The 27073-nt window shown below is 40.7% G+C and overlaps 1 protein-coding gene across 4 annotated transcripts in view; it reads right to left on the bottom strand.

Annotated features, from left to right (window-relative positions):
* Positions 1 to 27073, bottom strand: part of Tm4sf4 (transmembrane 4 L six family member 4) — a 51064-nt gene that overhangs the window by 2712 nt on the left and 21279 nt on the right. For 3 of the 4 annotated variants that reach the window (XM_063281154.1, XM_039101566.2, XM_063281155.1), the window contains 4 exons: positions 12005 to 12276; positions 11214 to 11303; positions 4094 to 4230; positions 936 to 1125 (listed from right to left, as the gene is read on the bottom strand). In XM_063281154.1, coding sequence (XP_063137224.1) covers positions 936 to 1125; positions 4094 to 4230; positions 11214 to 11303; positions 12005 to 12178 — 591 coding nt within the window. In that variant the 5' untranslated portion in view covers positions 12179 to 12276. Of the gene's footprint in view, positions 1 to 935; positions 1126 to 4093; positions 4231 to 11213; positions 11304 to 12004; positions 12512 to 27073 lie in introns of those variants that run through there. The other variant, NM_053785.2, reaches the window with a different exon arrangement.

The following is a 27073-nucleotide window of genomic DNA, read 5'->3' as shown; positions in this document are numbered from 1 at the left end:
TTATATTCTATTTTCAAACTCTCAACCCTTTCATCCATGGTGCTGCTAATTGAGCCTCACGTATGCGAAGAAAATGTTTTACCAGTGGACCAGCCTATTAATACCTTCAGTCTAGTGTTTTCAATATTATAGTTTAGTGAGAATATTTTTTCACACTTGGCAAATAAAAATAATTTTAAAAGACTGGGAGGATGTATAAGAAAATTAGCAGCTTTATACAGTGAGAACCTGGGAGAATTTGAGAGAGTAAAAGGGAGGGAGGGAGGCTTTCCAGGTCATTATGTATTTTTATATATGTGTCTTTATACATATTTTCATATACGTATATGCATATGTATATATATACATACATATTACTTATTTGAAATGTAAAAACTGTTACTGTTTTAACTATGTCTAAATCTGTTTATAATAAATGTGTGTGGATATGTAATTGCCCAATCTAATTTGGTTATGTGTTGAAATAATCTGACTGTTATATTATCTATACATTTGTCTTTATTTTTTTATATTTTGTTATTGACATTTTATGATGGAATTTAGAAAGTCATCTTGACTAACTTTTTTTTCCTACTCTTCTTGTATTAGAAATTGTTTAGGTTCTACATTAATCCTCGTCACTGGAGGAAGTGAGAGTTCCAGGCTAGGTGTGATATATTATTACAAGAACATGCTCATCTGGAAAACACTTCCTCAAAGACCTTCTGTGAATGTTGTATGTACACACACACACTCACACACGTGTGAGGCAGGGGAGCATGGTCACTACATGTGCAATATTGTTCACTGCATGTGCTGTTTGTAGGAACTGGCAGGAACCACAGGATGACTAGGTTTTTCCCAGGCAGACAAACTCACCAGCCCTCATGACATGGCAATGGTGGCCTGACTTGCACTCCTTGGCTCTGAGAAGAAACAATGGAATCCTAACTTACCCCACAGCAGCCACAGCACTGGCAGTCTCCACAGAGAGTTCCCAGGAGGCCATTGATCACCTGGATGGCACAGAGAACCATCTGGATCCCTCCGATGACCAGCAGAATGGAGAAAAGGGTGAGATTCCAAGGGACCACATCGCGGGGTTCTTCGCACTTGCTCCACAAGGCTTGGTCATTAAGATAATCACTACAGGTGACAGGGATGCAGGGAGGAGGGAGACATTTGTCAAATGTATTTAATTTCCCTAGACTAGAAAGTTGCCATTAGTATTTCTCTTGTACAAGACAAGCTCTATGGTGGAAAAACTTTTAACAACAACCAAAGAACCCAAGCAAACCTCACTGAGTACATCTGAATGCAGATGCTGTCCTGGACACTTCACATCCTCACTCCTTTATTGCTTACAGAAACCAATGACTTTTTCTCCATTCCACACACAAGGATGCTGGCACACCACCCTTGTTTGTGGATGATGGGGATGTGGAAGCACAGGGACTTTAAGTGACTTGCCTCAGTCACAAACTATTAAATGACAGAGCAATGTCTGTGAGCTGACCAAGGGGATGAATCAGCACACACACATTCATAAAGAAGCAGAAAATGAAGCTGCAACAGGCCTGGGAGGTATGCACTGCACCCACGTTGATGGCCTTCATCCTAGATATCATTACTAGAGATCGTCTCTATGGTCACAAGTTACCAAGCGGCCATCAAAGCCGTGTAAAATAGACCACGTCACATGGCTAAAACGAAGCATCTAAGCTGGGTGTGATGGCTCACAGCTGTAATCTCAACTCTTAGGAGCTAAGGGCAAGATGCCTTGAGTTCGAGGCGAACCGGATGCTATGGTATGATAGCCTGTCTCAACAAACAAAAAAACCCACCTCTACAACAACAACAAAAAAGATGCCCCTCAGTTGACAGAGTGTTTGCCTGGCATGCCTCAGGCCATGAGTGTTATCTACAATACAGAATAAAAGAGACAAGGTGGCACATATGTATAATGCTAGAACGAAGGAAGTAGAGGCAGGATCAGACATTTAAGTCCCTCCTTGGCTATATAGTTAGCGAAAATAAGAAGACGTAACTAAACAAATAGTACAAATTGGGGACATGGAGACTATTCAGTGGCTGCTCTGGCTCACTGGCTGCCCACACAGAGGCCCTGGTTCAATTCCTGGCACCTACATGGGATCTTACAGCCATGTACAGTTTTAGGGCTCTGGTTCCCTTTTCTGGCCTCCATATGTTTGTGCACTCATGCGCAGACACCTCTACCACTTACACACACACACACACACACACACACACACACACACACCAAAATAAAAAAATAAATCTTAAAAAAAAGGACTGGATTTTAACCAAATTTTAATTCAAGTTTTTGTTAGCGTACAGACATTCCACACAGGAAGAGACCTAAATTTCTGTATAGGGAGAGCATGTAGCAATCTAAAGGTGCGATCTTTTGAGGGAGAAATGGGAAGTTCCCTAGAGATGATGGGTAGGAGTTGTGGGGTCACACACACATAGGGGCTTCCTTCCTATATGGGCTATGTGTCAGATTTAAAGCAGCCTGGGACACATGAGATCCCGCCTAGAAAGGAAAAAGGAAGGAAAGCAGAAGGGTATCCTAAAGGCTCCCTTTCCCCTCCGATGTGTCCCCTATCGTGGATCTCATGGCATATACAATCTACTCTTTGTCCCTTTACTGTCACCATCAGCGAACATTTCCAAGAAAAACAGTGCCACGTTCCTCGGTATTGAGAGACTACGGGCTTTATAGTCTAAGCTGGAATCTCAGAAGCTACCTCAGTCACATTAAGTTCATAGAGGGCAATGTGTTTTACACAGCAGAGCACAGAAATCTATGGTAACACTGCAGGGATGTTGTAGAATAGATCGAAGCAATAACAGAAGTGTCCATCAGAAAGACGAAATCCACTGCTTTCCCGACGCTTCCCAGGGGAGAGACTGAGCTACTGACAAAATACCTCCAGAGAAAGCTCAGCCTGCTGGTGTCTGAATGCTATGTTCCTCAATCCAACCCCACAGTGATGGTGTCTCATCAGTTCGTTGAAAGATATGGGGTGTTTCCACAGTAAAAGAAACATTTTGGAGTCATTGTGCGTGGTGTGAAGATGACAGCGATCTTGCCTTGGTTAGTCGTGAGAATAAGGTTGAGGTACTTGAGACCAGTGAACACACCAAGACCATCAGATCAGAGCCAGTGCCCCCCACCTCCCTAGTTGGAGATAATTCTGTGTAAATGAACACAGAGCGGTCTCAATTCATACAGCCATCCCTCTGTGTGCTCAGGTTCCACACATGTAAGTTTGATCATGAACTGCTGATTAAAATGGCATCCATAACGAGCGTGTCATTGTTCTCTAAGCAAAGCAGTTATTTGCATTGCATTTTCATTGCATCAAGGATTATAAGCAATATGCAAATGCTGTTAGCCTGTGCAGGGCTGAAGTTATTGGGGATCGCTAACTATAGATGTCCTGGAGCCTCTTAGATGAGGAGGACAACTGTTTATTGGTATATTACAGAGCTGTTTTTTTTTTTTAAAGTGGGCTCATTCTCTATGTGTTAGAATATCCAAGAGCTGTACTTCCTGTCTCCCAAGGATAACCAGCCAGAAATAGAGGGTTTGAGATAATGAACAGATGAGAAGTGGTCTAAGCTTCTCAGAGGATACGGTATAGTTATCTAACTATAGTTATCAACTGAAATGGAAATGTTCTGTATGCTTGCTGTTCAGCAGAGTAGCTTACAAGCCACAAACAGCTAGTGAGTACCTGAAATATGGTTAGAATTTTGGATCTCAAATATGGTGACTATGTAGTTGGCAGATTTTGCTTATGTTATTAAAGACCAAGCATCTAGATGTTCTGACTTCTAGTCCTAGCTACACTCCCTGAGGACAAAGATCTTGAATAAAATTTGTTAATGTTTGGATATGACATGTGACACAACAATTTTTCTCTGGTCAACTCTTCCAGTTTTGTTTGCCAAAAGGACACTCAGAAGTGAAAACCATGCAACTTCTAACCATGCAGCCAGCTTTGGCTTGTCGGGGGTGACGTGCTGAGAGTACAGAAAGGAGAAGCCGTCACGCCATTCCGATCATTGTACAGTGGAGCCTTACCCATCGTGGAAGGGGTATCCCCAGGTGTTATTGGTCATGAAGCATTTAGGACCCTTGTTGATGGAAACGGCTGAGACGATAAATGAGTATGCAGCACCCAAGAAGCCAACCACAGCAAACAACGTGGAGGTGAACATCTGAAAGTGAAGGGAGACAACGAAGCTCTTAGGCCAGGCAGAGATTATTCATGTCCAGTTATGCCATTCAGCATACCCGCCCGCCTGATGCCAAACATGATGGCCATAGGGCAGGAGCCGCTTGTTATTATGGGGGAGACTATAGCTCTGTAAGAGTGGAGCTTTGTGTTCTGTGCTTCCCCTTTTTACTGCACGCTCGGTATTTGCTCATTCATTGATTGAGGAATGCCACACTGTCTGGTATACCATGGTATATCTATAATCCATGCTCTTGGAGGAGGAGGCAGGAAGTTCAGAAATTCAAGGTCATTCTGGGCTGTCTGTCAAATTTAAGCCAGCATGGTGCACACAAGTCCCTGTCTAGAAAACAGCAGGATGAGTGTTATTTTGAGAGCGTGTTTGTTTGTAATTTTCAACTGGACTGTAAGAGGGGGCTGGCAAAGAGGGGGTGCAGATGTAAACAGCCACGTTTAGGCAGATGAGAAGTCAGGTTAACAAAAAGCACACGAGGCGATAGTACTCCCTTTTGTCAGAGTGTAACTGTCTGAACTACTAGACCACCTCTGTCTACAATGCTAATGTCATATATAGTATAAATGGTCTAGCTAAAAGGAAGATATAGAAGAAATTAACCTTAGTAATATATTTTGTTTAATTTTACATATTTAACATGTTATCATTTCAACATGTAATCAGTATAAAATATATGCCTTTTTTGTATAAGCTCTTTGGAATATGATCATATTTTGTGTAGATTAGATTTCCCACTTTTTCTGTAGTCACACTGGGCTATCATATTGAATAATATTTATCTAGGTCATTTGAAATTTTTGGCAGTTAAAGGATTTAAAATCCATGGATCTGGTGTTCATTGGATTAATGGCAATGTTTTCTCTCAAGAAAGAAGGGAATGTGATAGATGAAGGTAGCTGTTCTTAAAAGGATAAATCGTGGTTTATATCATTGTATGATGTATCTGGGAAACTGAGGCACTGGGTTACAGTTTCAGAAAGCCATAGGTGGTATGCTGTATTTTTGAGCTCTAGTTTGAAATATCCCACCGTAAAATAAATGAAACAAACACTCTAATTTCCATAATCTTACAGAATAGGCGGATCACATAAAGGAAGGAACACTTTCCAATATGTCGCTGTAATTTATATCACACAAAAATGTCTTTAAAAGTTGTTAAGTTCACTAGTGAGGTATATGATATTTTTAATGTCTTTTATTGTTTCGATACAGGGTCTTGCTATATAGACTAGGCTGGCCTAGAACTCACAGAGTTCCACCTGCATCTGCCTCCTTCAAGCACTAGACTAAAGGACTGTGTCACCATGCGTAGCCAGATATGATCTGTACTAAACCAGTATGGGTTAAGTCCCACTCATCATAGATTTTATGTTAAAACTTCTTTCATTAAAACAGAACTTACTGATCAAAGTATTTAGTTAGGGCACTCACTCCCAAACTGATAATATTTAAAGTGGAGAGGCTTGGGACTCGGGGCAGCTTCCAAGGTCACCACCACCTCTTGAGAGCATGACTGCCTGCCAGATTTTGGAGTGCAGCACGGGAACCTTCATCCTAGCATTTGCACCCCAGGATCCTTTATCTCCCTGAAGGGAATACATCGAAAAGAGGAACACTAATGCGTCATGACTACAAATGGGTGGGTATGAGTTACAGGTAGGAGGACCTGGGTCTAAGTCCTGGCTCCTCCCACCTGACCTCATGAAGTTAATCATTCTTTTGCATTTCCTCTTCTGTATAATGAGGTCCAATACTAATACTCAATGAATAAGAGAACCTATTCAGTGGTGACTAGTGACCCCTCTAGAAGAACCAGATATTCCTCAGGGTTAAGGTAGTGTGAGTTACTAAATAATGCCCAGCATCCTATTCACTGACAAGACACTAGGGATCTTTTGTGCTTATTTTAGAAATGTTTCTGTGACTCTATAGCATACTTAATACAGTATTAGTACATAATAATTTATTATTGTTGTTCTATAATAGTTTAACTGTTGTACCCTCGCCTTTCAACACATACAAAATGCAAAAATCTAGGGAGAAAGGCAAAGGTAAACAGATTCCTTCTCAGATACTCATTCCAGAAATCCATTCTGCAGCCAAATGCTCTACTGATGAGCTACTCCCCTCCCTCCCCACAATCACATTTTATCCACACTGCTAAACACGCATTTCCACCTTGTATGGCGTCAAAGCTTTCTTTGAAATAGATAAGAAACTCCTGGAATCAGATGCCTTTTAAGTCACCCCTGCCGGTTTTATGACTCCCCCCTCCCCTAAATCAGGGTCCAGTGATCATTGAACCCAGGTCTGTCATTACTGAGAGTGTGTCTTTGGCCATTGTCTCTGCTGATATTGGATAGAACACATGGGAAGGACAATGGAGCTGAAAGGGGTGTGGCCTGGGAACACAGTATTTACAGTGTTGGGCAATGGCAATGTGTTAGGGATATACCTCTGATGGGCACAGACCTTCCTACTTGATAACCATTCTAAGAGACCTATAGAGGCTACCTGAAGTCAGTTCTCTCCCTCTCCCTACTTCCTTCCCAATCGTAGCCTCTCAAGTGCTGGGATTACAGTGTACAGTAAGCCCGACTGGTTTTCTCTGAAAGCAGTAGTATCTGAAATGTTCTGCTTTGACTCTGCCTGAGAAAGCTATGGGGACTACAATCAGAAACTTAATGTATGGACTGACTTTCCTCACTTGTAAAACGAGGACTTCATTGTGTAACTCAGGGATCTTTTCTGGGGATTAAACCTGGGAAAGTTCAGAAGTCCCCCGACACTCCCCTGGTATTTTTTGCTGCAGTCAGCCAACAGGCAGTTATCCAGGGTTACCTGTCCTTGATACCAGCCCACTTCCCTGAGACTTCTCTTCCTCCGCCTTACACTAATGTTGTGGCCCCTTTCTCTGATTCTGCTAAGGTCTTTCCACAGCCAACAGTTGTTACGACCATAACCCATTTTACAGCAGGGCAAATTTTCTATTTTGTTTTCTCTTTGTTTCAAATATTTGGTGTGCTAGGGATTAAACCCTAGCAATTCACTACTGGGTGTCCTGCCCAGAAGATGATTTTTAAAGAGTAGAGAAGAACGAAGACGTGTAGATCCATAAAGTTCTTACTTCATGATAGTGTGTCCTTAAAAGCATTGCCTTTTTTAAAATTTAATTTAATATATAATTTTTTACTTATTCACTTCACATCTTGGTCACTGCTACTCCTCCTGCTCACCTCCTTCCATAAAACTTCCTCCACTACCCCTCCACTTTTCTTTTGTGTGGGTATCCCCTTACTGTTCAAATCAAGTCTCTGTGAGGCGAGGCTCACCCTCTCCCACTGAAGCCAGACAAGGCAGCCCAGCTAGAAGAACATATCTTACATCCAGGCAACAGCTTTTGGGACAGCCCCTGCTCCAGTTGTTCAGGACTCACATGAAGATCAAGCTGCACATCAGCTACATATGTATGGAGAGGCCTAGGTCCACCCTGTGTGTGTTCTTTGGTTGGTGGTTCAGACTCTGAGAGCCCCAAGAGTCCAGGTTAGTTGGCTCTGTTGTTCTTCCTGTGGAAGTCCTATCCCCTTCAGGGCCTGCAATCCTTCCTCCTTCCTATTTTTTCATAATGCCTTTCTTAAATTTCTTTCAATCTGGCTGCCACTGGAAGGAATAAATAACTAGATATTCAGGATCCGCCCATAGGGAGCAGTGGTGAGCTGAGCACAAGAAGAAATGTTCACACAACTGCACACACTTGCCTTATGATGAGACCAAGATTTTCTTCAAAACATTAACCCCATCACCCTGCCTGGGGTGGGGATGCAGGGATTTATTACTTGATGTGGTTAAGAACATCTGCTTTACCCCTGGCTGTCTTCTTATCAATCTACTTTCCATCCCACTATTAAAGATGACTTTGAGTCAAATCCAAGGTTTCTAAACTGCCCTTTCCTAAAGGGAATGAGTTGATAAAATTAATTAGTTGTCTAAGTGGGCCCTGGGAGGTGAGTATTTCTCAAAGATTAAAGAGAGTACAGCGGGCAATGAGCAAACAGACAAGGCATGGGAAAAAGAGGCAGTGACCTAAAAGCAAACACAGGTCAAGGCTTCAAAGGCCACCCTGAAAGGTACCAGCTCTTCCTCTTCTCCAGGCTCATTTCAGCCTAATTAATCTGAGAGAGTTCAGACCTTTGGGCTGAGCCTGAGCCTTTCTCTCCCACCCCCTCACAGGGCCTGTTGGGGGTTAGAAGAGAGAGAGAGACAGAGAGAGACAGAGAGAGAGAGAGAGAGAGAGAGAGAAAGAGAGAGAGAGACAGAGAGAGACAGAGAGAGAGACCGAGAGACAGAGAGACAGAGAGAGACAGAGAGAGACAGAGAGAGACAGAGACAGAGAGAGAGAGAGAGACCGAGAGACAGAGAGAGACAGAGACCATCAGGTTCATTTTCTCAGGCTTCACAATGAAACTGTGAATTGGATGATTTCAAGCTTGTTTACAGTTCACAGGTTCACTTTATCTGCGCAGTTACCACATCCTGTGGCTCCTGCCTTCCAACTCCTGCTTTTCTTTTTATTATTGAAGGTCAAGAATGGTGCAGGCTCAGTTAACAATTGGGGAATGTTCTAGAAAAACATAACAATGCCAGTGTGGGTGGGGGAGACCGACACTCTGGCTTCTGCTGTGTTTGCTCACAGAGCTTTCTACTGGCAGAATTTCTCGGAGCTCCACAGATAACTGGGGCAGTGTGCGCTCGTAAGGAAACACCTTGAGCCATTTACAGAAATAATTCAGATAGCACCACTGTAGTGCTTAAATGATGCAGCTGTGTGTGTGTGTGTGTGTGTGTGTGTGTGTGTGTGTGTGTGTGTGTGTGTGTGTGTGTGACAAAATTGTCTATTAACTATCTCACTTGGTGTTCCAGATCCTCTAAACAGAAGAAGTATAACTATCAAGTAGGGGCCTTGAACTATAAACATGGTCTTAGATGGGGATAAGGGACACTACCAGGTTCCACAAAGCATCCAGTATGGAACCCTAGAGCACAGGCCATATTAACATAACATAGGCCCTGGTTGTGCTGGGAGGCCAGTGATACTGGGTTAATTTCTTATTTGAAAAGAAGTAAGACATACATCCTGGAGGCCTCAGGAGCTCTCGTAGATAACGTATATTAACCAGACCAAATATTCTAGAACATGTTTGCTCAACTATGCTTGGAACACAAGGATTTCTTGCTGCACTCTCCATTTAAATCTAATGAAATTAAAGTTTTGTATAATATTTTGGACATGGTTTCACTTCTGCCTGTGGTTATAGAGGAACCTAGAAGCAAGCAAGCAAGCCTGCCCACCTCAGGCCTGTTTTGTACCTGCCAGCCATCACTCAATTCTGCTCGGCATCAGCAAGGCACAGACAGATTTTTAAACACAGGCATGGTTTTTATTTATCTTCATCCATATTCCTTAATTGGTATGTTTTCAAATTGGTATGTCTTCCAAACTGACAAATTATAAATGCTCTGACGGGAAAGAGTTATATAGCACTTCCTTTCCTTTATAGTCAAAATGAAAATAATATCTAGTATTTAGAACATTTAACACATAGTTATCTCAAATGAACTGTCGCTACTTCTGACACTCTTCGCAAATGATCATTCTGAATGCTGAAAGGACTATTTTCAGTATCCGTGATGGCTTTTTAGAAGGTGAATATTCTCTGAATGATGTGACGTCACACGAGAAACTGCAGTGTATCTATAATATACTGAGCACAGCAGCCCTTCATGTGTGCTTGCTAGATACCTTCTTTCTGTACTAAATCAACAAATGTTTATGAGAAGGAGATGTCAAGAATTTCAGAATGGGTAGACAGACTTTCAAGAATTTAAAGTGGGCTTGGGAGTCTCCTTGACGGGAACAGGAATCCTGGGAAGCTGGAGAGGAGAATCCTTTATTCTTTATCAAACCTAGGATCTACCACCATCATATTTCTGACTCATCTCATACCCAAATGCTTGATAGTTTTTAAGCTAACTGTTTTGCTAATTTGTATCACAATTTGAAAAAAGTTGAAATTGTTAGCAAACACAAAGATGGTGTTATTAAATTTTAGTTGTCAGGTGCCCCTTGAGTTTCTAGAGCTTTGGGTTGTCCGTCCTTTGTTGCAAAGGAAGTTTGAAGGTTTAGAAACAGCAAAGGCTTATCCCCATCAAAATAAGGATTTCTTTCCTTCATAAAATAAAAACAACTGGGGGATAAGTAAAAGAAAACATTCTTTGTTGTTTGGATACGTGTATCTTTGTACCAGGGTTTGGCCCATATCTAGGGAATTCTGATCCAGTCCAACTTGCTTATCTTACAGTTGGTGTCTTGCCCAGCTGCAGAAATGGGACCTGACTCACATTCCAGCATTCCTTCTGCGCCCCTGGAAGCATTAATACCTCCCTAGTCTCCACTTCACCAACAAAAAGGTGGATGGCCACAAGAAAAAAGGAGAAGAGGCTGAAATCCTGAGGCTGATTCTGAATGGTAATAGGAAATACAGTTTCCATAAAGAGTGCCCTTTCTTTTACTTGCTCTGGTCTCCTTCAGTGAAGAGGCAATTGAGGGCTGGAAGAAGGATATGACTTGGTGACGTTCTCATGTCTTTTTAGTTAGCCAGAGAGGGAAACCTGTGGCTCTATCTTTGCCCTCCTTCTGGGGCCTCACTCTGGTTTTAAGGCTCTGGCATCTCCGTGTACTTGTAAAACTTAAATGTATCTTCAGCTCTATGAAGGCTGTAGAATTTAATGTTTTATTCTTATTATTCTGATCAGTGGGAATTAGAGCTTAATCATATACTAGATGACCCAGGAGTCTTGGCTGGGGCTGATTATTTGTTTCGCACACCCGTGCTGCCCAGCACAAACAGCGAACCCCAGCTATTCTGCCAGCTGATCCCATAACGACTCACCGCAAATCGCTTCCCACAGCTCTCATTACCACAGCATCCGCAGCAGTCATTGTTCTGCAGGCCCAAGAACACCAGCGCAGGGAAGATCATCTGCCAGCAAGAGAAGCACTTAGAGGGTCTGGCATGAAGGGAAACCCATATTTTTCTAGCTAGTGAAGACCTCAGGTTTCAGGGGCTTAAGGGGGCAGGCAAGACCTAACAGCTGGTATGGCTCATGGGTAGACAGGGGGTTTTGAGTATGGGGGTTCCATTTGGACAACTTCTGTGAGGAGATTTTAAGAGCTGATATGCTGAGTTTTCATTTACAGGGTGCGTTTAGGGCAAGGATAAATTTATACTCAGGGTATAGAAAGTGAGTCCCTCTAGTACGAGCTAGAGGTCCCACCCATATTGGAAACAAGGCGATGAAGAAGCAGTGATTCCTGAATGAGGGCTAACCTAGAGCTTCTGCATCTCTTCATTCTAAGTCAATCCATTTGTATAAAGCACCGTGTTCTGTTTTTAATTCTTATTGCCACGACTGACTGAAGTAAAGCAATCAGGTAGCTGTTAGCTTGGTCCTGTGGGCTCAAATGTCCTAGGGTGACTCCAGCCCAGGCTTAGGGGTGAACCACTTAGTAAACCAAGCTGTCCTCAGCCACGAATAGAAAGGGGAAGTATATTAAGGCACTACTTTTCATCACACAAAAGGTTATTAGCTTCAGAATGGCATCCCATGCTCTAAGGACTGAATGAGAAGCGGATGAAAGTGGGGGAATTCTCCTTTGTGGGACTAAGGTCTTTCTACTCACCAAGACTCCACTTCCCAGTATTCCTCCGAAGTACCAGACCTCATCCGAAAGGTGGCTGTTGTCATCCACCACTTTTCCTCCAGGAAAAAACAACAGGATATTTGCCAGGACGGCAAACACAGCCAAGGGAATGAGGGTGCCCCCCAGGCACCTGGCACAGCCCCCAGTACACATGCTGGGGTGGCACAGTAAAGCACAGAGATCAAAGGCTCCTCACCACCAGCTTCACAGGACTCCTCAGGGATTTTGGCAGCGCGTTGCAGTGGCTGTACCTGGTTCAGTAAGAAATTTGGGACCAAAATGTCAGAGCGTTTTGAACCGTGGAGTCACTTCTGAACTATAGCAGGCCCTCAGTGGCAATGGGCATTTATATCCCTGACCCAATGTCTTTTTTTTTTGCACCCCATAAATGAGATTACGTTCTGCGCGATCGTTCAGTTGTTTTGCCATGGAGACCAATAACCTCTGTTAATAATCCACCAGCACAGACAAGATGTTCGAGTTGCTGCAATTGAAGAGAAGGCTGGGATAGGCAGTGTTCAGCACTGCCCCTTTAATTTCATAACGTCTCTGCCCAAATAAAGAAGTACTCCCTAGGTATTACATCACTCTCATAATCCACTAATATCCTGATTAACGTTATGCCTCCCAAACACTAAGTGATCTGCTCAGCTCTTCCTTGGTCTTGTTCACGGAAAGCCTGAGACACCGGCATATCCAGATGGGCTTGTTTTCCTTAATAGAAAAATAATTTCATGGCTTTATTGTATACTGCTAAACTCAGGTCTGGGATTTTTAAAGGACAAAATCAGAACAGCTATTTACTTTACTGCCTGACTGCTGTATTTCTTTACTTGTTTACTCAATTAGGCAATTAAATACCACGTTCTTCCCACCACATCATAGAATCAGCAAAACCGATTTTTCTAATTGGGTTGTTTGGTTACTTCCTACAGAAATAGAAACCTGTGTGTACTGGAGCAAGAGGAGAGCCCTGGGAGAAGCTAGATGCTGATGGAGGCAGAGAGGATGAGACTGGAGGCAGCTAGAAATCAGGAGGAAGGAAAATACACCCGCACTGGAGGCTTGGCCGCCTGTTCAGGAGCACAGTTGCGTTATTGGCTTGCTTTAGGTCTCTTAGGATGTCTCAGGCACACCTACACCAGCTCCACATGATGCACTGACTTATCCGGGTATTGTGTGATGAATCAGCCAGAGCAGTATGGGATGGGGGTGGGGACAGATCCTGTCTAGCTCCTTACTGACAGTCTAGAGGTCAAAACTGATGACAGTAAGTAAGGTATTTAGGGGCTCGAATTGTTGCTAAAAACAAAACAACAGAACCCAATTGACTCATAACTGTCATGGAGCACTTGCTCCTTGACAGAGATGACCAAGGAAACAGTGGACTATGCTTTGCCAAGTCTCTGGGACCACAGTCCAGGGGAAATGGATGTGGGAAGGATTATGGGGAGGCAGACACTGAGGTTCCTCCTGGAGAGTTTACAAAATGTGCCTTGGTTGTCCTGAATACCCACTGAGAGAACTCGGGGTCAGTGTGAGACAAGAAAACAAAAGGAAGTAGTCACTGAATGCCTGCAAAATCTCAAGTACAAATGAGTATTTGTGTGTGTGTGTGTGTGTATGTGTGTGTGTGTGTGTGTGCTCATGCCCATGTGGAGATCAAAGGAGGATGCAGAGTGTCCTGCTCTGTCATTTTCCAGTCATTCCTGTATGACAGGGTCTCTCCCTGAATCTGAATCTGGGGTTCTCTAGTTTCTCTGCTAGGATGACTTTCTAGCAAGGTCCAAGGATTCTTCTGTTTCCACCAGGCCCAGTCACACTTAGACCAAGTTCTGGATGATGTACTGGATGTGCTCTCCCTGCCCTCAAGTGCTAGGGTTATCGGCACCAATGGCCATGCCAGGCTTTTAGTTGGGTGCTGTAATCCAAGCTCAGGTCCTCGTGTTTGTTCTGCAAACAGTCGTACGCACTGCATCATCTCTTCACTCTGGCTAGGCCCTCGCTTGAAGGTTTATTGTTTACTCTCTGTCCTCATGGAATATTAGCAATACATGGCTGAGAAGACAAAGCCCCCTTCTGCATCCAGTCCTCTGGGAAGGGCTGACTCAGAAATGAGAGATGACAGTTCTAGGAGAAATTGAAGATTGTGGGTATGGAATTTTTGAAGGAAGACAGGAAAAGAATAGTAAAATGGTAGTATTCTCATGGGCCCCCCAAGAGTGGAGTTTTGATCAAAGGGTCTTCTCCAGCAGGAAGTCCAAGGCCTTTCTTCCACTAGATTCAGCCGCACGCTAACAGAACATGGGGGATCCCTGGTCTCTAGCACTGAGGAAACTTCTAAACTGCCAAACCTCACCACACAACACACGGAGGACAACTCATTTGTTCAGTTGAGAGAAGTCAGTCAATGTGTATGTTGTCCATTCACATGCCTCATTATTAGAGCCTTCCCTGAAAACTTTGCATTCTGTCTCCTACTCAAACAAATGCCTATTCGCACGCTGAAAGGCAAGCAGCATTTTTAGCTTGCAGAAAAGTAGATATTCGTCCCTTTACCGATGTCTTTTGCTTGCTGGAAAGGAGGTTGTCCATAGGTACTGAGCATACGGAAAGAGATGAGGAGGCACTCCACACTTTTACGTTCGGCTCCACACCGATACATTTCAGGTCCTGGTCTTTGCTTGCCTTGCAAGAGACTGCTAAAACTTATTTCCTAAGGTCCCAGAAGGGTGGCAGAAAAATGATAGAAAATACCAGTGAGGGGCTGAGAAGAAGCCGAGAAGCAAGCCAACTTTGCTGAGGTGCTTGTAAGTGTCAGCAAGATTTATTTGCCAGAGATAGACCTGGAATCAGTCTATACTGAAGAGCTGGGAGGCCTGTGAGAGGTCCACACCCAGGCTAAGATAGAAACCCAGTCAACATCCTTTGTGGACAAGCTTCCCTCCTTCCTTCTCCGACTTTCCCACCTTTTATCTTTAATCTCTCCAGACGTGTTACCAGCAGTCACTTCTTTCAAGAAATCTTCTATAATAATGCAACTCGTGCTTAGTATTATTCATTAGGCACCAAACCGAAAAACCCTAGGGGAAGAACCTAATATTATTCTACTAAGAAGTAGATCTAGCGATAGATAAGCTGCCCAAGTTCTTATCTTTATAATATAGACTAGTGCGTCTATTAACTTGCATCAGATGACTTTGCTTTGAGACCCACAAATAGCAAGCACGCATAGAATAAGAGACTATGAGTCCTTTATTGCTCTAAGTGGGAATTCTGTACAAAGTTCAGAGATGATGGTAGAAGAAAGCAAGGGGAAAGACTGGAAAAACAAGAGGGGACAATGTGTGTAGTGGAACAGTATTTTCTGCATGTGACAGTATTATTGCACACATAAATTCACAGAAACTAGGATGACCTGCACAAAATGAAACCATAAAAATTTCCAGAATAGAAGGGGCGGGGCTCACAATGTCCATTATCACCTAAGGAGCTATTGGAGTGATGGCAGCAGGGGACTAGGGATAAGGGAGTTAGTTTTCATTTGGAATTCAGCCCCTGAGACACTAACAATACTTTAGTATATAGTCCTACCCCGATGCACGTACAGGTGCATTGGTGTTTGTTTTGAGACAGGGTCTCTATGTAGTCCAGGCTGTCCTGGGACTCACTCTGTAGATTAGGCTGGCCTTGAATTCACAGAAATCCACCTGCCTCTGCCATCTGAGTGCTGGATTAAAATCTTGCACCACCATGCCTGACCTGACTCTGTGTTTTTGTTTTGTTTTATGAGTACATAAAATCAGGGAGGAAAGTAGCTGGGAGTAGAGCTGGGTAGGATTAAGAGAGGAATTGGAGAGGAGAAAATGTTCTCAAACAATAAAACAAAAATCTTTATATAGTTGATGTGTTGGGGAAACTCAATAGAGCAAAGCCAGAGCTCCAAATGGTAGAAAAGTTTAGGGTTTTAACTTGGTTTGTGAATGTAATACCCAGTGCCACTAACTTTATATCCATTGAACCCTTCTGTTATAGCATCTGATCAGAATTTCTTAGTACACTCTTTAGAAAATTTGGAGCTTGCTTATTTCTCAAAGGGTCATGTTATAGCATGTGCTGGCAGATAGAAGGAAATTTAACAATGGTAAGGCAGAGATGATTTGAGCATGATTTGTAGAGCATGAGGAGATGGATGTGCATGTAGGGTGGGAACTGAGAGAAGGCTTGGGAACCGTCTTGCATCCCCTGACTAGAAGAATAATAAACCAGCTGTTCTTCAAGTGAACAGTGGACTTTGACTGGCATGGCTAGCCTTTTCATGCCCAGGTCATTTAATTATGAGAATTACTACAAGAGTCATTGGCCTGGAATAGACTTAACCACTAAGGGAGCAAATGAAGAACTGGAGGACAGAGTCTCACTCCAGCCTTCTCTTCCTATTTCAGAATCTGGAGTCACTGCAGGTTTCACAGGATCTGCCTTGGTCTCTGTTCTATTGCTGTGAAGAGACCAAGGCAAGTCTTACAAAGGAAATCATTTGATTGGGATTTCCTTACAGCTTCAGAGAGTCAGTCCATTATCATCACAGCGAGGAGCAAAGCTATAAGCACAAGAACAATAGCAGAGAGCTACATCTAATCTGAAGAAGAGAGACACTGGACCTTGCATGAGATATTGAAACCTCAAATCCCACAGCCAGTGACAAAGCACCCCTAGTGACAAACGTCCCTCCCCAGCAAGGCCACACTTCCTAATCCTTCTAATCCTATCAAAGAGTTATACTTCCTAGTGACTATGCATTCAAATACATGAGCCCATGGGGCTATTCTTATTCAAACCACCTCCGGGTCCATAGAACTTCCTGCATGTCAGATATGCTTGCTTCTCTGCTCCATGTTATTCATGCATTCACTCAGAGAAGTTCTAGAAGGCAGATACTGTGCTATGGCTTGTGCCAAGGCTTGGACTTAGAATCTAGCAATTGCTGTATATACCCAAAGTCAACATGTCAGTTAGCTTCAAATTCTGAATTCATAAATGCAAAGTTAATCTTGCCTCGTGGCTCAAAGGGGTATTGTGTGGCCTTCTTTAGCACTGGTCTTAGTACAAAAGGGCATAGCCATAACCTTTTGGAGAGACTTGAGCATTGGCCATAAGTCTGTCCTGAGCAACCAGTTCCAATATTGATTTGTTTCAGCATTTACCCATGTTACCATGCTTACAGGTGAAAGTTGCTCTCAACAAGAACTCATTTCTCTTGCACTATCTGTGAAGTCAAATGGCAATAACTGAAATATCTCATCTTCGAAACTAAACACACATGTGGATTTTAAAGGAAACTAGGCTTAAAATCTCACATTAAATGTTTAAAGAATTTTTTTTTTCATTCCTCCACACAGGCACACTGACTGCTCCATTCCAACTTAATGCAGAAACATTTTAACACTGCATTTTTCTTAGCCCATAAATCTGACTACATGCTTCAACACTCTTGGTCTGTGTCTTTTGTGGTGGTTTGAATTTGCATGGCCAAGGGAGTGGCACTATTTGAAGGTGTGGCTTTGTTGGAGGAAGGTATCACTGTGGGAGTGAGCGTTGGAGCTGTGTTCAGAGTCAGTTTTCTTCTAGCAGGCTTCAAATGAAGATGTAGAACTCTCAGCTCCTCCTGCACATGCCTGCCTGGATGCTGCCATGTTCCCACCTTGATGATAATGAACTGAACCTCTGAACCTGTAAGCCAGCCCCAGTTAAACGTTGTCCTTATAAGAGTTGCCTTGGTCACGGTGTCTGTTCACAGCAGTAAACCCTAACTAAGACATCTTTGTACAGGTAATGGTCATTCTTATTTTTTGTTTTGAGACAGAGTATCACTATGCAGTCCTAGCTGGCCTTAAATTTGTAATCCTTCTACTTCAATTTTCTGAGTACTGGTTTACGCAGCATTCACCACTATGTACAACTTTCTCCCAATTAAAAAGAAAAAAAAAACTTATTTTCCCCAACACTAAGCAATTCACATACATATATTTGAAAATAAAAAATAAAAGATATATGTATAAGTGCATATCATAAGCGTATGCATAAGCATATATCATAAGAAACTGTTTTAACTATGTTAGCCTCTGCAGGTGCCAGTTTTGGTTTTCATAACACCATTTATATTTTTCAGAATATTGACAATTTATATGCTATGCACTACAGACATCTGAAAATAGATGGTGCTTATAAGAAAAGAAGATGAGGAAAATAAATACTAATAGGAATACAATAATAAATACAATAGGAAGTGTATTTCATTCTTATTGATGCTGCTTAAGTTAGTGTTACTCAGTAGGTCATGTGTAGGAAACCCAATCTTCAAGTTAGTATGCAAATGGTATTTAGAAGTGGAACATGTGGGAGACAATTAGGATTAGTTGGGGTCATATAAGTGAGGTTCCCATGATCACATTACTGACTTTAAAAAAGAGAAAAGGGTATCTGGGCTAAGGAGATCTGCCCAACTATATGATGTCCTCCTTCAGATTATGAAATAGCTTGATGTCTCACCAGATGTTGGTACCATACTCTTGATTTTCCTAGTCCCTAGAAATGTGAGTCAAATTTCTATCCTTTATACACTACCTGGTCTCTAGTATTTTGTTATAGCAATGAAACTTGGTCTAAAACAGATGTGGAACAATAGTTTTCTCATGATAACTGTATAAAGCAAATTTCATTTCAGTCTGTATTTCTGTCAGAAGGAAACCGAAGCATAGAGAAGTTAGATAACTTGGCCAAGATCTCCTAACTAGTAGGAGGAAGTAGGTATCTTGGCAACTCTCATGTCAACTTGATACATAAAGCAGCTATCTGAAAGGAGGGAACTTCATTTGAGAAAAATGCTCTAATAACATCCAACTATGAGGCATTGTCTTAATTAGTGATTGTTGGGGGAGGGCCCAGTCCATTGTGGATAGTGCTGTCTCTGTTCTGATGATCCTGGGCTCTATAAGAAAGCAGGCTGAGCAAGCCATGGGGAGCAAGCCAGTAAGCAGCATCCCTTCATGGCCTCTGCATCAGCTCCTGCCTCCAGGATTCTACCCTGTTTGAGTTTTGGTCCTGATTTCCTTCCTTGATGAATAGTGCTCAGAAAGTGTAAGCCAAAAAAAGCTCTTTTCTCCCCAACTTGCTTTTTGGTCATGGTGTTTTATCACAGCAATAGAAACCCTAACTATGAGAGTAGGTATGCTAGTTTGGTGCAATACAGTAGTCTAAAAAACACATAGCAAATTATGAGTTGTTCCGTGGAAGAAAACTGAGGCTCAGAGAGGTAAGGAGCCTGTTCAAGATCACACAGTTAGAAACTAGTACCTGGACTCAAGCCCATATGTGTCAGAGTTTCTGTTCATCTGATAGAAGGAGAAACAAGTAAGAAGGTCGAGGGCAGATGTAACCATATTGCCTAAAGATGCTTTCATTTCATGTGAACTGTGAGCTCTCTTGAAAGATAACTAGGGATTATAAATAAATTACATCTGTTGAGGTGTCTCTGCTGGTGCTTCTACAGATGATTGTGTTGTGTAGGTTGTGATCTTCCTAATAAACAGTTTATCTAATAAATAAATCCTAAATTTGACTACATGGTTTAGAGGTAGTAACACTGTGGGAGGTGGGGCTAGGTTAGAGGAAGAAGGCCACAGAGGGAATGTCTTTGAAGTATATAACTTCACTCAGGACTCTTCTTCCTGTTGCTTTTCCTTGCTTCCTGGTTTCCATGCAAACAATTTTTCCCTTGCCATATCCTTTCTCCATGGTGTTTCTGCTCAGCCACAGCCTTAAAACAATGGAGCAAAACTCCGACAGAGAGAAAAAAATGAATCTTTTCTCTCTTGAGTTATTTCCTTTAGGCATTGGTTATATTTGCTATATTCCTTCAGGAAAACTCTGGCTACATAACTATACTGACTTTATGGGATGATCCTCCGTTGCAAAATGGTTAGGTGAAGAGAGTCAAAATTGTAGGTCAAGACTAAATTCTGAGGCAGGAAAAATGGTAAGACCAAATTTCAAAAGGAAGTAGGTTGGTGTTGTAACCAGATTCAACACAGGACTATATTCTGTCACAATTGTGCCATAGAATATAGAAGAATATAGAAGAACATAGAATATAGTAGAATATAGAAGTCAAGTTTGAAGGAGGACCATCATTAACTTCAGATCTGTTCTTATTCACAGAGACCCAAAGTTTAGATGAACCTCACAAGCTCTCAAGGCTGATCTACAATCACAAGCATCTTCTTCTGGCAATAAGCTGCAGAATTGAGAAGTAGAGAATATACTTGGGTGGTTGTTAGTAGTATGGAGTACAGCACATGGCAGACTGTAGATGTCCAATAGATTTTGTTCTTATTTTTGTTGTTTGTTTGTTTTTGGAAACAGGACCTCACTATGTAGCTCCTGGAACTTGATATGTAGACTAGTCAAGTGGTGAATGTCCTACTTATGAATTTTACCTCCAGATTGGTTTGCAAAGTTATTGAACTAGTTTAAACTCCCACCAAAACTGTAGAAGGCTACCCCTTTCTCTTCATCCATGCCAGTATTTGTTGTTTATATTTTTTAATTTTTAAATTTTTTATTTTTTGTGTTTAAGTGTTTTCCCTTTATGTGTACAAAGTGTGGAGTTCCTGTGGAGGCCAGAGGGGTATCAGGTTCCTTGGACCTGGATTTACAGGTAGTTGTGAGTCATCATGAGGGTGCTGGGAACCAAACTGGTTACTTTACAAGAATAGCAAGTGCTCTTAACCACTGAGCCATCTTTACAGGCCTGTGTTGTAATTTATAGTTTTGATGATACCTATTTTGACTGACATAGGATGGACTGTTAAATAGTTTGAATCTCTCTCTCTCTCTCTCTCTCTCTCTCACTCTCTCTCTCTCTAATGCCTAAAGATGTTGAAAACATTGTTTCATAGTTGCCTGTTCTTCTTCTTTTGATACTTTTATTTATTTGATAGCCCATTTGTAATTCAGTTATTTTTTTCCTGGTGTTTAGGTTTTTGAGTTCTTGGGATATTCCAGACATTGATTCTTTGTCAGAATTATAACTATACAATTAAAGCCACGACATTGGTGAAAGAAACTGAGAAAGGCACCAGGAGACATAAAGTTCTCCTGTGCTCACAGAATAGAATTAATCTTGCTGAAAATGTCTGCCTTACCAAATGCAATGTATAAACTCAATATGATCCCAATCAAATTCCAGAGCCATTTTTTGCAGACACAGAGAAAACATTTTATAATACATATGGAAGAACAAAGACCAAGAATAGCCAATCCATAACAGAAGCAATGCTTCAGGAGCTGTCATCATATCTGACTTCAGTTATATCCCAAAGTCATAGTAATAAAAACAAACGATGTGGTATTGACATAAAAAACAAACACATAAAGAGAAATCAATGGAACAAAGAACCCACATATAAGTCTACACAATGACAACTACCTGATTTTTGATCGTTAACAAAAATACATATTAATGAGAGGATGATATCTTTAACAAATTGTGCTTGGAAACCTGGATATCAACATGTAGAAAATGCAACTAGATCTGTGTCTCTTATCCTGCACAAAATACTAGGGAAAAAAAACCTAATTACAAAATGGGCTATGGAAATAACACTATCAAAAGAAGAAATGCAAACAACTAGGAAACATAGTTTTCACTGTCTTTAGCCATAACACACACACACACACACACACACACACACACACACACACACACACACACTCACACACACACACACTCACACACACACACACACACAGAGAGAGAGAGAGAGAGAGAGAGAGAGAGAGAGAGAGAGAGAGAGAGAGAGGGAGAGAGATTAAAATTATTTTAAAAAGCCTATCATTTACTTGGTTAGATGTACTCTTAAGTATTTTTGAGGGTGTTGTGAGTGAGATTGCTTCCTGGCTTGTTTCTTTTTCAGTATGCCTTTCATTGGTATTATAAGATGATCATTGATTTTGACGGTGTGTGCCAACTTCCTGTCCTTCCAGTATGTTGACAGAGTTAATCACTTCAAGAGTTTTCTTGGTGGAGTTGTTAAGTTCTCTCCTGGTATAGAATCATACCGTGTACAATTGGAAGTAATTTTGTTTGCTTCTATTTGTATCGTTTTATTTCCTTCTCTTGTTTTATTGCTGTAGCTAAGACATCACTCACTCTATGTAAGAGGATTGGGGAGCATGGACACCCTTGTCTTGCTCCTGAGTTTGGTGAGAATGCTGTGAGTTTTCCTTTACCTAGTACACTGTTGGCTGTAGCTTCTGTGATGTTGACAAATCTCATCTCCATTCTAGCCTCTTTTTTAAAATACAAAGATGTTGGATTTTGTCACGTGACTTCTGACTTTCAATCCACTTATGGAATGTACTACATTGGCTAATTTATGTGTGTTGAACTGTCCCTGTATCTCTGGAATGAAGTAACAAAGGTCATAATGAGTGATCTTTCTAATGCAATCTTCAATTTGCCTTGCCAGTATCTTATTAGAAACTGTGCATCCATCTATATCAGGGAAATTTCTATTTTTGTTTTGTCTTTGGTATTACCAACTTTATAAGAAGAATTTTGAAGACTTTTCTTCTCTTGTTTATGGAATAATTTGAGAAATATTGATGTTAGACCTTTTTATGATGTTCTGGTAGAATTTTGCAGTGGATTCATCTAGCTTTTATGTTTTTTAGTTGGGAGACATTTTATTTCTGCCTCATCACTGTCAGTTACAGGTCTTTTAAATTGTTTATTTTATCTTGGTTTAATTTTGGTGTGTTATATGCATCTAGAAAATCCAATTTAGTGGTGTATAGTTCTTTTAAATGTATACATTCATTATTTTATAAAATTCAATGATGTCTGTTGTAATGGTCTTATCTTAATTATTTCTGTCTACTGCTTTGGAGTTTATTTATTATTGATATTACTAAAAACTTAAGTAATTTATTTGGGATCTGTAAAGATTATTTATATAAACATTCAGTATAATTGAATTATCTTTTGGAACCACCTTTATTGTGTTCCTCAGATATTTTAGTCTTGCGTTTTAATTTTATACTGTTCTGGGATTTTAAATTTTTTCTTTTTTAATTTCTTTAGTGAGACCACATTCAATAGTGTGTCGCTTAATTTCAGTGTTTGTGTGTCTTCTGTAGTTTTTCTTGCTGTTGAGATCTAGCTTTATTCTGCTGTGATCAGATAGAATAAGGATTGTTATTTCATGTTTCTTATATTGTTTGAAGCTTGATTTATATCCCAATATGTACTCTATTTGAGAGATAGTACATGACTTGCTGAGAAGTACACGAGTTATTTTTTAAATAAACATTTGTCTTAGTTTGTGCATCTTTATTATGTGCATGAAGAAGCAAGACCAGGCAAGAGAATCAGATTCCTGAGAACCACAGTTACAGATGGCCGTGAGCTGCAATGTGGATGCTGGGAACTGCATCTTGACCCTCTTCACTAGTTGTAAGCATTCTTAACTGTAGAGCCTTTTCTGTAGCTTCATATGTGTACTAATTAGTGTCTGTTAAATCTATTTGATTTATGGTGATGTTTATGTCCAATGTCTCTGTTTGTTTTATGTCAGAATGATCTGGCTTGGTGAGATGAGAGCAGGTTATTGAAATCTGCCCTCATAACTGTATTGGGATTAATATTTAGGGTTATTGAAAGATCCATATTAATTCTTGGCCTTATTGTGTGTGTGTGTGTGTGTGTGTGTGTGTGTGTGTGTGTGTGTGTGTGTGTGTTTTATTACCACAAGTTATGTAGTCTAGTTTTCCACATTTGGAGAAATGGTAGGGGTCAGCACATCCAGAGTGCAACGGCTAAACCTTGTACAAACAACACACACACACACACACACACACACACACACACACCCCAAAAGCAACAACAACAACAACCTAACAACAACAAAACATTTTTGTGATCATGGTGGTATCTCCCCATGCAGGTTAAGTATTGCTCCCCCTCCTCTTCCTTCTTTTCTCTTTCTTTCTTCCTTTTTTTGTGGTGTTTTCTTATATCTCCTTTGATTAACTGTCCTAGTACTTACCATTTTTATTTTATGGCTTTTTGTGTTTTAATCTCTCTTTTCAGCCCAAAATATTTCCCTTGGTACCTTCTGTAGAGTTATCATAGTGGCGGTATATTCCTCTAGTGTCTTTTCTTTGTCAATAATTCATAGATTAGATATTTTCATAGTGTCCCAAACTTCCTGCGTATTCTTTTTGTGAGGTTTTAAAAACATCATTTTCTTTGATTGAGTGATCCAGTTCTTCTACTTGTCTTCAGACATTCTATCTTCTGTCTGTCTGTCTGTCTGTCCGTCTGTCTGTCTTTGTTCTTATCACATACCTAGGTTTAGCCTGGAACTCATATAGTCTAGGCTGTCCTTGAACTTGTAGAGCTAAGCCTGTTTTTGCCTCCTGAATGCTAGGATTAAAGTTGTGCACCACCACACCACCACACCTGACAAGTATTTCTCTGTATATTTAATTTTCACATTTTCATTGTTTTTTTTTTCATTCAGCCATTTGTGTTTTCTTGCACTTTAATCATTGTATCCCTGTCTTCTTTTTTTTTTTCTTTTTTTTTTCTTTTTCATTTTTTTTTATTTAGAGAATACTTTATTAGTTTTTGTAATCAAACCCACGTATATAAGACCTTACATATTTAATACAGTGTGTTACCCCTGTACAAATGGAAAAAACTTAAGTTCAACATTTCTAGACCAATATGGCTGTTAATTTCTGTACAGTGCCAACTCAACACAGTAAACGGGGATACTTTTTTCGAAAGTTGACAGCACAGGTAAAGTTTCAAAAAATTCAAATTATATATCTGTATATATATATTTATATTTATATAAAAAGACCAATAATAGCAGTGTGTTATGCATCAACAGCAGCAACAGCTTTTCCAGGTTCTGCAGTCATCTGAACAAAACTGTAGAGACATCCAGCACACTCCATTAAAAAAAAAAAAAAAAAGTAAAAAATACAAAACCCGAGAAAACAGCACAGTTCTGTTACTCTTGTGGTACCTGGCACCATTTTTTTTTTTAAATTAGCTTCTCAATCATCATCTGGAAAGAAAACATTCTGAGCAACATCATTAAAAACAGCTCTGATAAAGCACGGTCACTACTACGTATCATAAAGCAGGTACAAGCTATTTTACATCCACAGAGGTATGATACAGTACTGTCCTACATCTATAATACTAGAGGATACAATTTAAAAGGCATTATTTGAGACTTGATTCTACTTTTCCAGCAGAGGGCCCAAAGGATGGTGTGACACAGCTTTGTAAAGAAACATACTCTAGACAGGATTTCCTTTCACTAGTGGCACAGTTCTAAGGATTCATTCTCTCCATGAATGTCAGCTAAAACCGTTATTAAAAAAAATGAAATATCCCTAGAACAAAACCATATAACCACCGGATTCACATGAAGATGACCTAGTGGAGACAAGCTGGACCTCACCTTACCAACAAGCTATCAAATCTGTTATGTTTAAACAGTGAGACCTCCAAGGAAGGAGATGCCAAGTAGTGCTTCAAAGCTTCGGACCACAATCAAACACAGCATCCTTTTCAACAGAAGCAGAAGCTCATCTGAATATGCTCATGGATGCTGACATCAACATTTAATCATCTCCTCACTCATCCAGGAAGAGGGGGAGATCAGTTACTACTGTACTTTAATGTGTTCAACCAAATCACCATATTACAAAAATAGCAAGCTGCCATAATAAAAAATAAGGCTCCTCTATCCAGCACCAGATAGCATCATTTTACTTTCAAGCCTAGAAATTGCACACTTGTATATAAACCAACCGAAGATGAAGATTGAGAGTTCATCTTGGTGGATTTTTCCTTTGATGAATATGAAGTGTCCTTCCTTATCTTTTTTGATGACTTTTAATTGAAAATTGATTTTATTTGATATTAGAATGGCTACTCCAGCTTGCTTCTTCTGACCATTTGCTTGGAAAGTTGTTTTCCAGCCTTTCACTCTGAGGTAGTGTCTGTCTTTGTCTCTGAGGTGTGTTTCCTGTAGGCAGCAGAATGCAGGGTCCTCATTGCGTATCCAGTTTCTTAATCTATGTCTTTTTATTGGGGAGTTGAGGCCATTGATATTGAGAGATATTAAGGAATAGTGATTATTGCTTCCTGTTATATTCATATTTGGATGTGAGGTTATGTTTGTGTGCTTTCATTCTCCTTGTTTTGTTGCCAAGACAATTAGTTTCTTGCTTCTTCTAGGGTATAGCTTGCCTCCTTATGTTGGGCTTTACCCTTTATTATCCTTTGTAGTGCTGGATTTGTAGAAAGATATTGTGTAAATTTGGTTTTGTCATGGAATATCTTGGTTTCTCCATCTATGTTAATTGAGAGTTTTGCAGGATACAGTAACCTGGGCTGGCATTTGTGTTCTCTTAGGGTCTGTATGACATCTGTCCAGGATCTTCTGGCCTTCATAGTTTCTGGCGAAAATCTGGTGTGATTCTGATAGGTCTGCCTTTATATGTTACTTGACCTTTTTCCCTTACTGCTTTTAATATTCTTTCTTTATTTTGTGCGTTTGGTGTTTTGACTATTATGTGACGGGAGGTGTTTCTTTTCTGGTCCAATCTATTTGGAGTTCTGTAGGCTTCTTGTATGCCTATGGGTATCTCTTTTTTTAGGTTAGGGAAGTTTTCTTCTATGATTTTGTTGAAGATATTTACTGGTCCTTTGAGCTGGGAGTCTTCACTCTCTTCTATACCTATTATCCTTAGGTTTGATCTTCTCATTGAGTCCTGGATTTCCTGTATGTTTTGGACCAGTAGCTTTTTCCGCTTTACATTATCTTTGACAGTTGAGTCAATGATTTCTATGGAATCTTCTGCTCCCGAGATTCTCTCTTCCATCTCTTGTATTCTGTTGGTGAAGCTTGTATCTACAGCTCCTTGTCTTTTCTTTTGATTTTCTATGTCCAGGGTTATTTC

This window comes from Rattus norvegicus, chromosome 2, assembly GCF_036323735.1.
Source record: "Rattus norvegicus strain BN/NHsdMcwi chromosome 2, GRCr8, whole genome shotgun sequence".
NCBI classification, from domain to species: Eukaryota; Metazoa; Chordata; class Mammalia; order Rodentia; family Muridae; genus Rattus; species Rattus norvegicus.
Note: the sequence above shows the minus strand (reverse complement) of the source record. Positions and strands in the feature narration are given on the sequence as shown.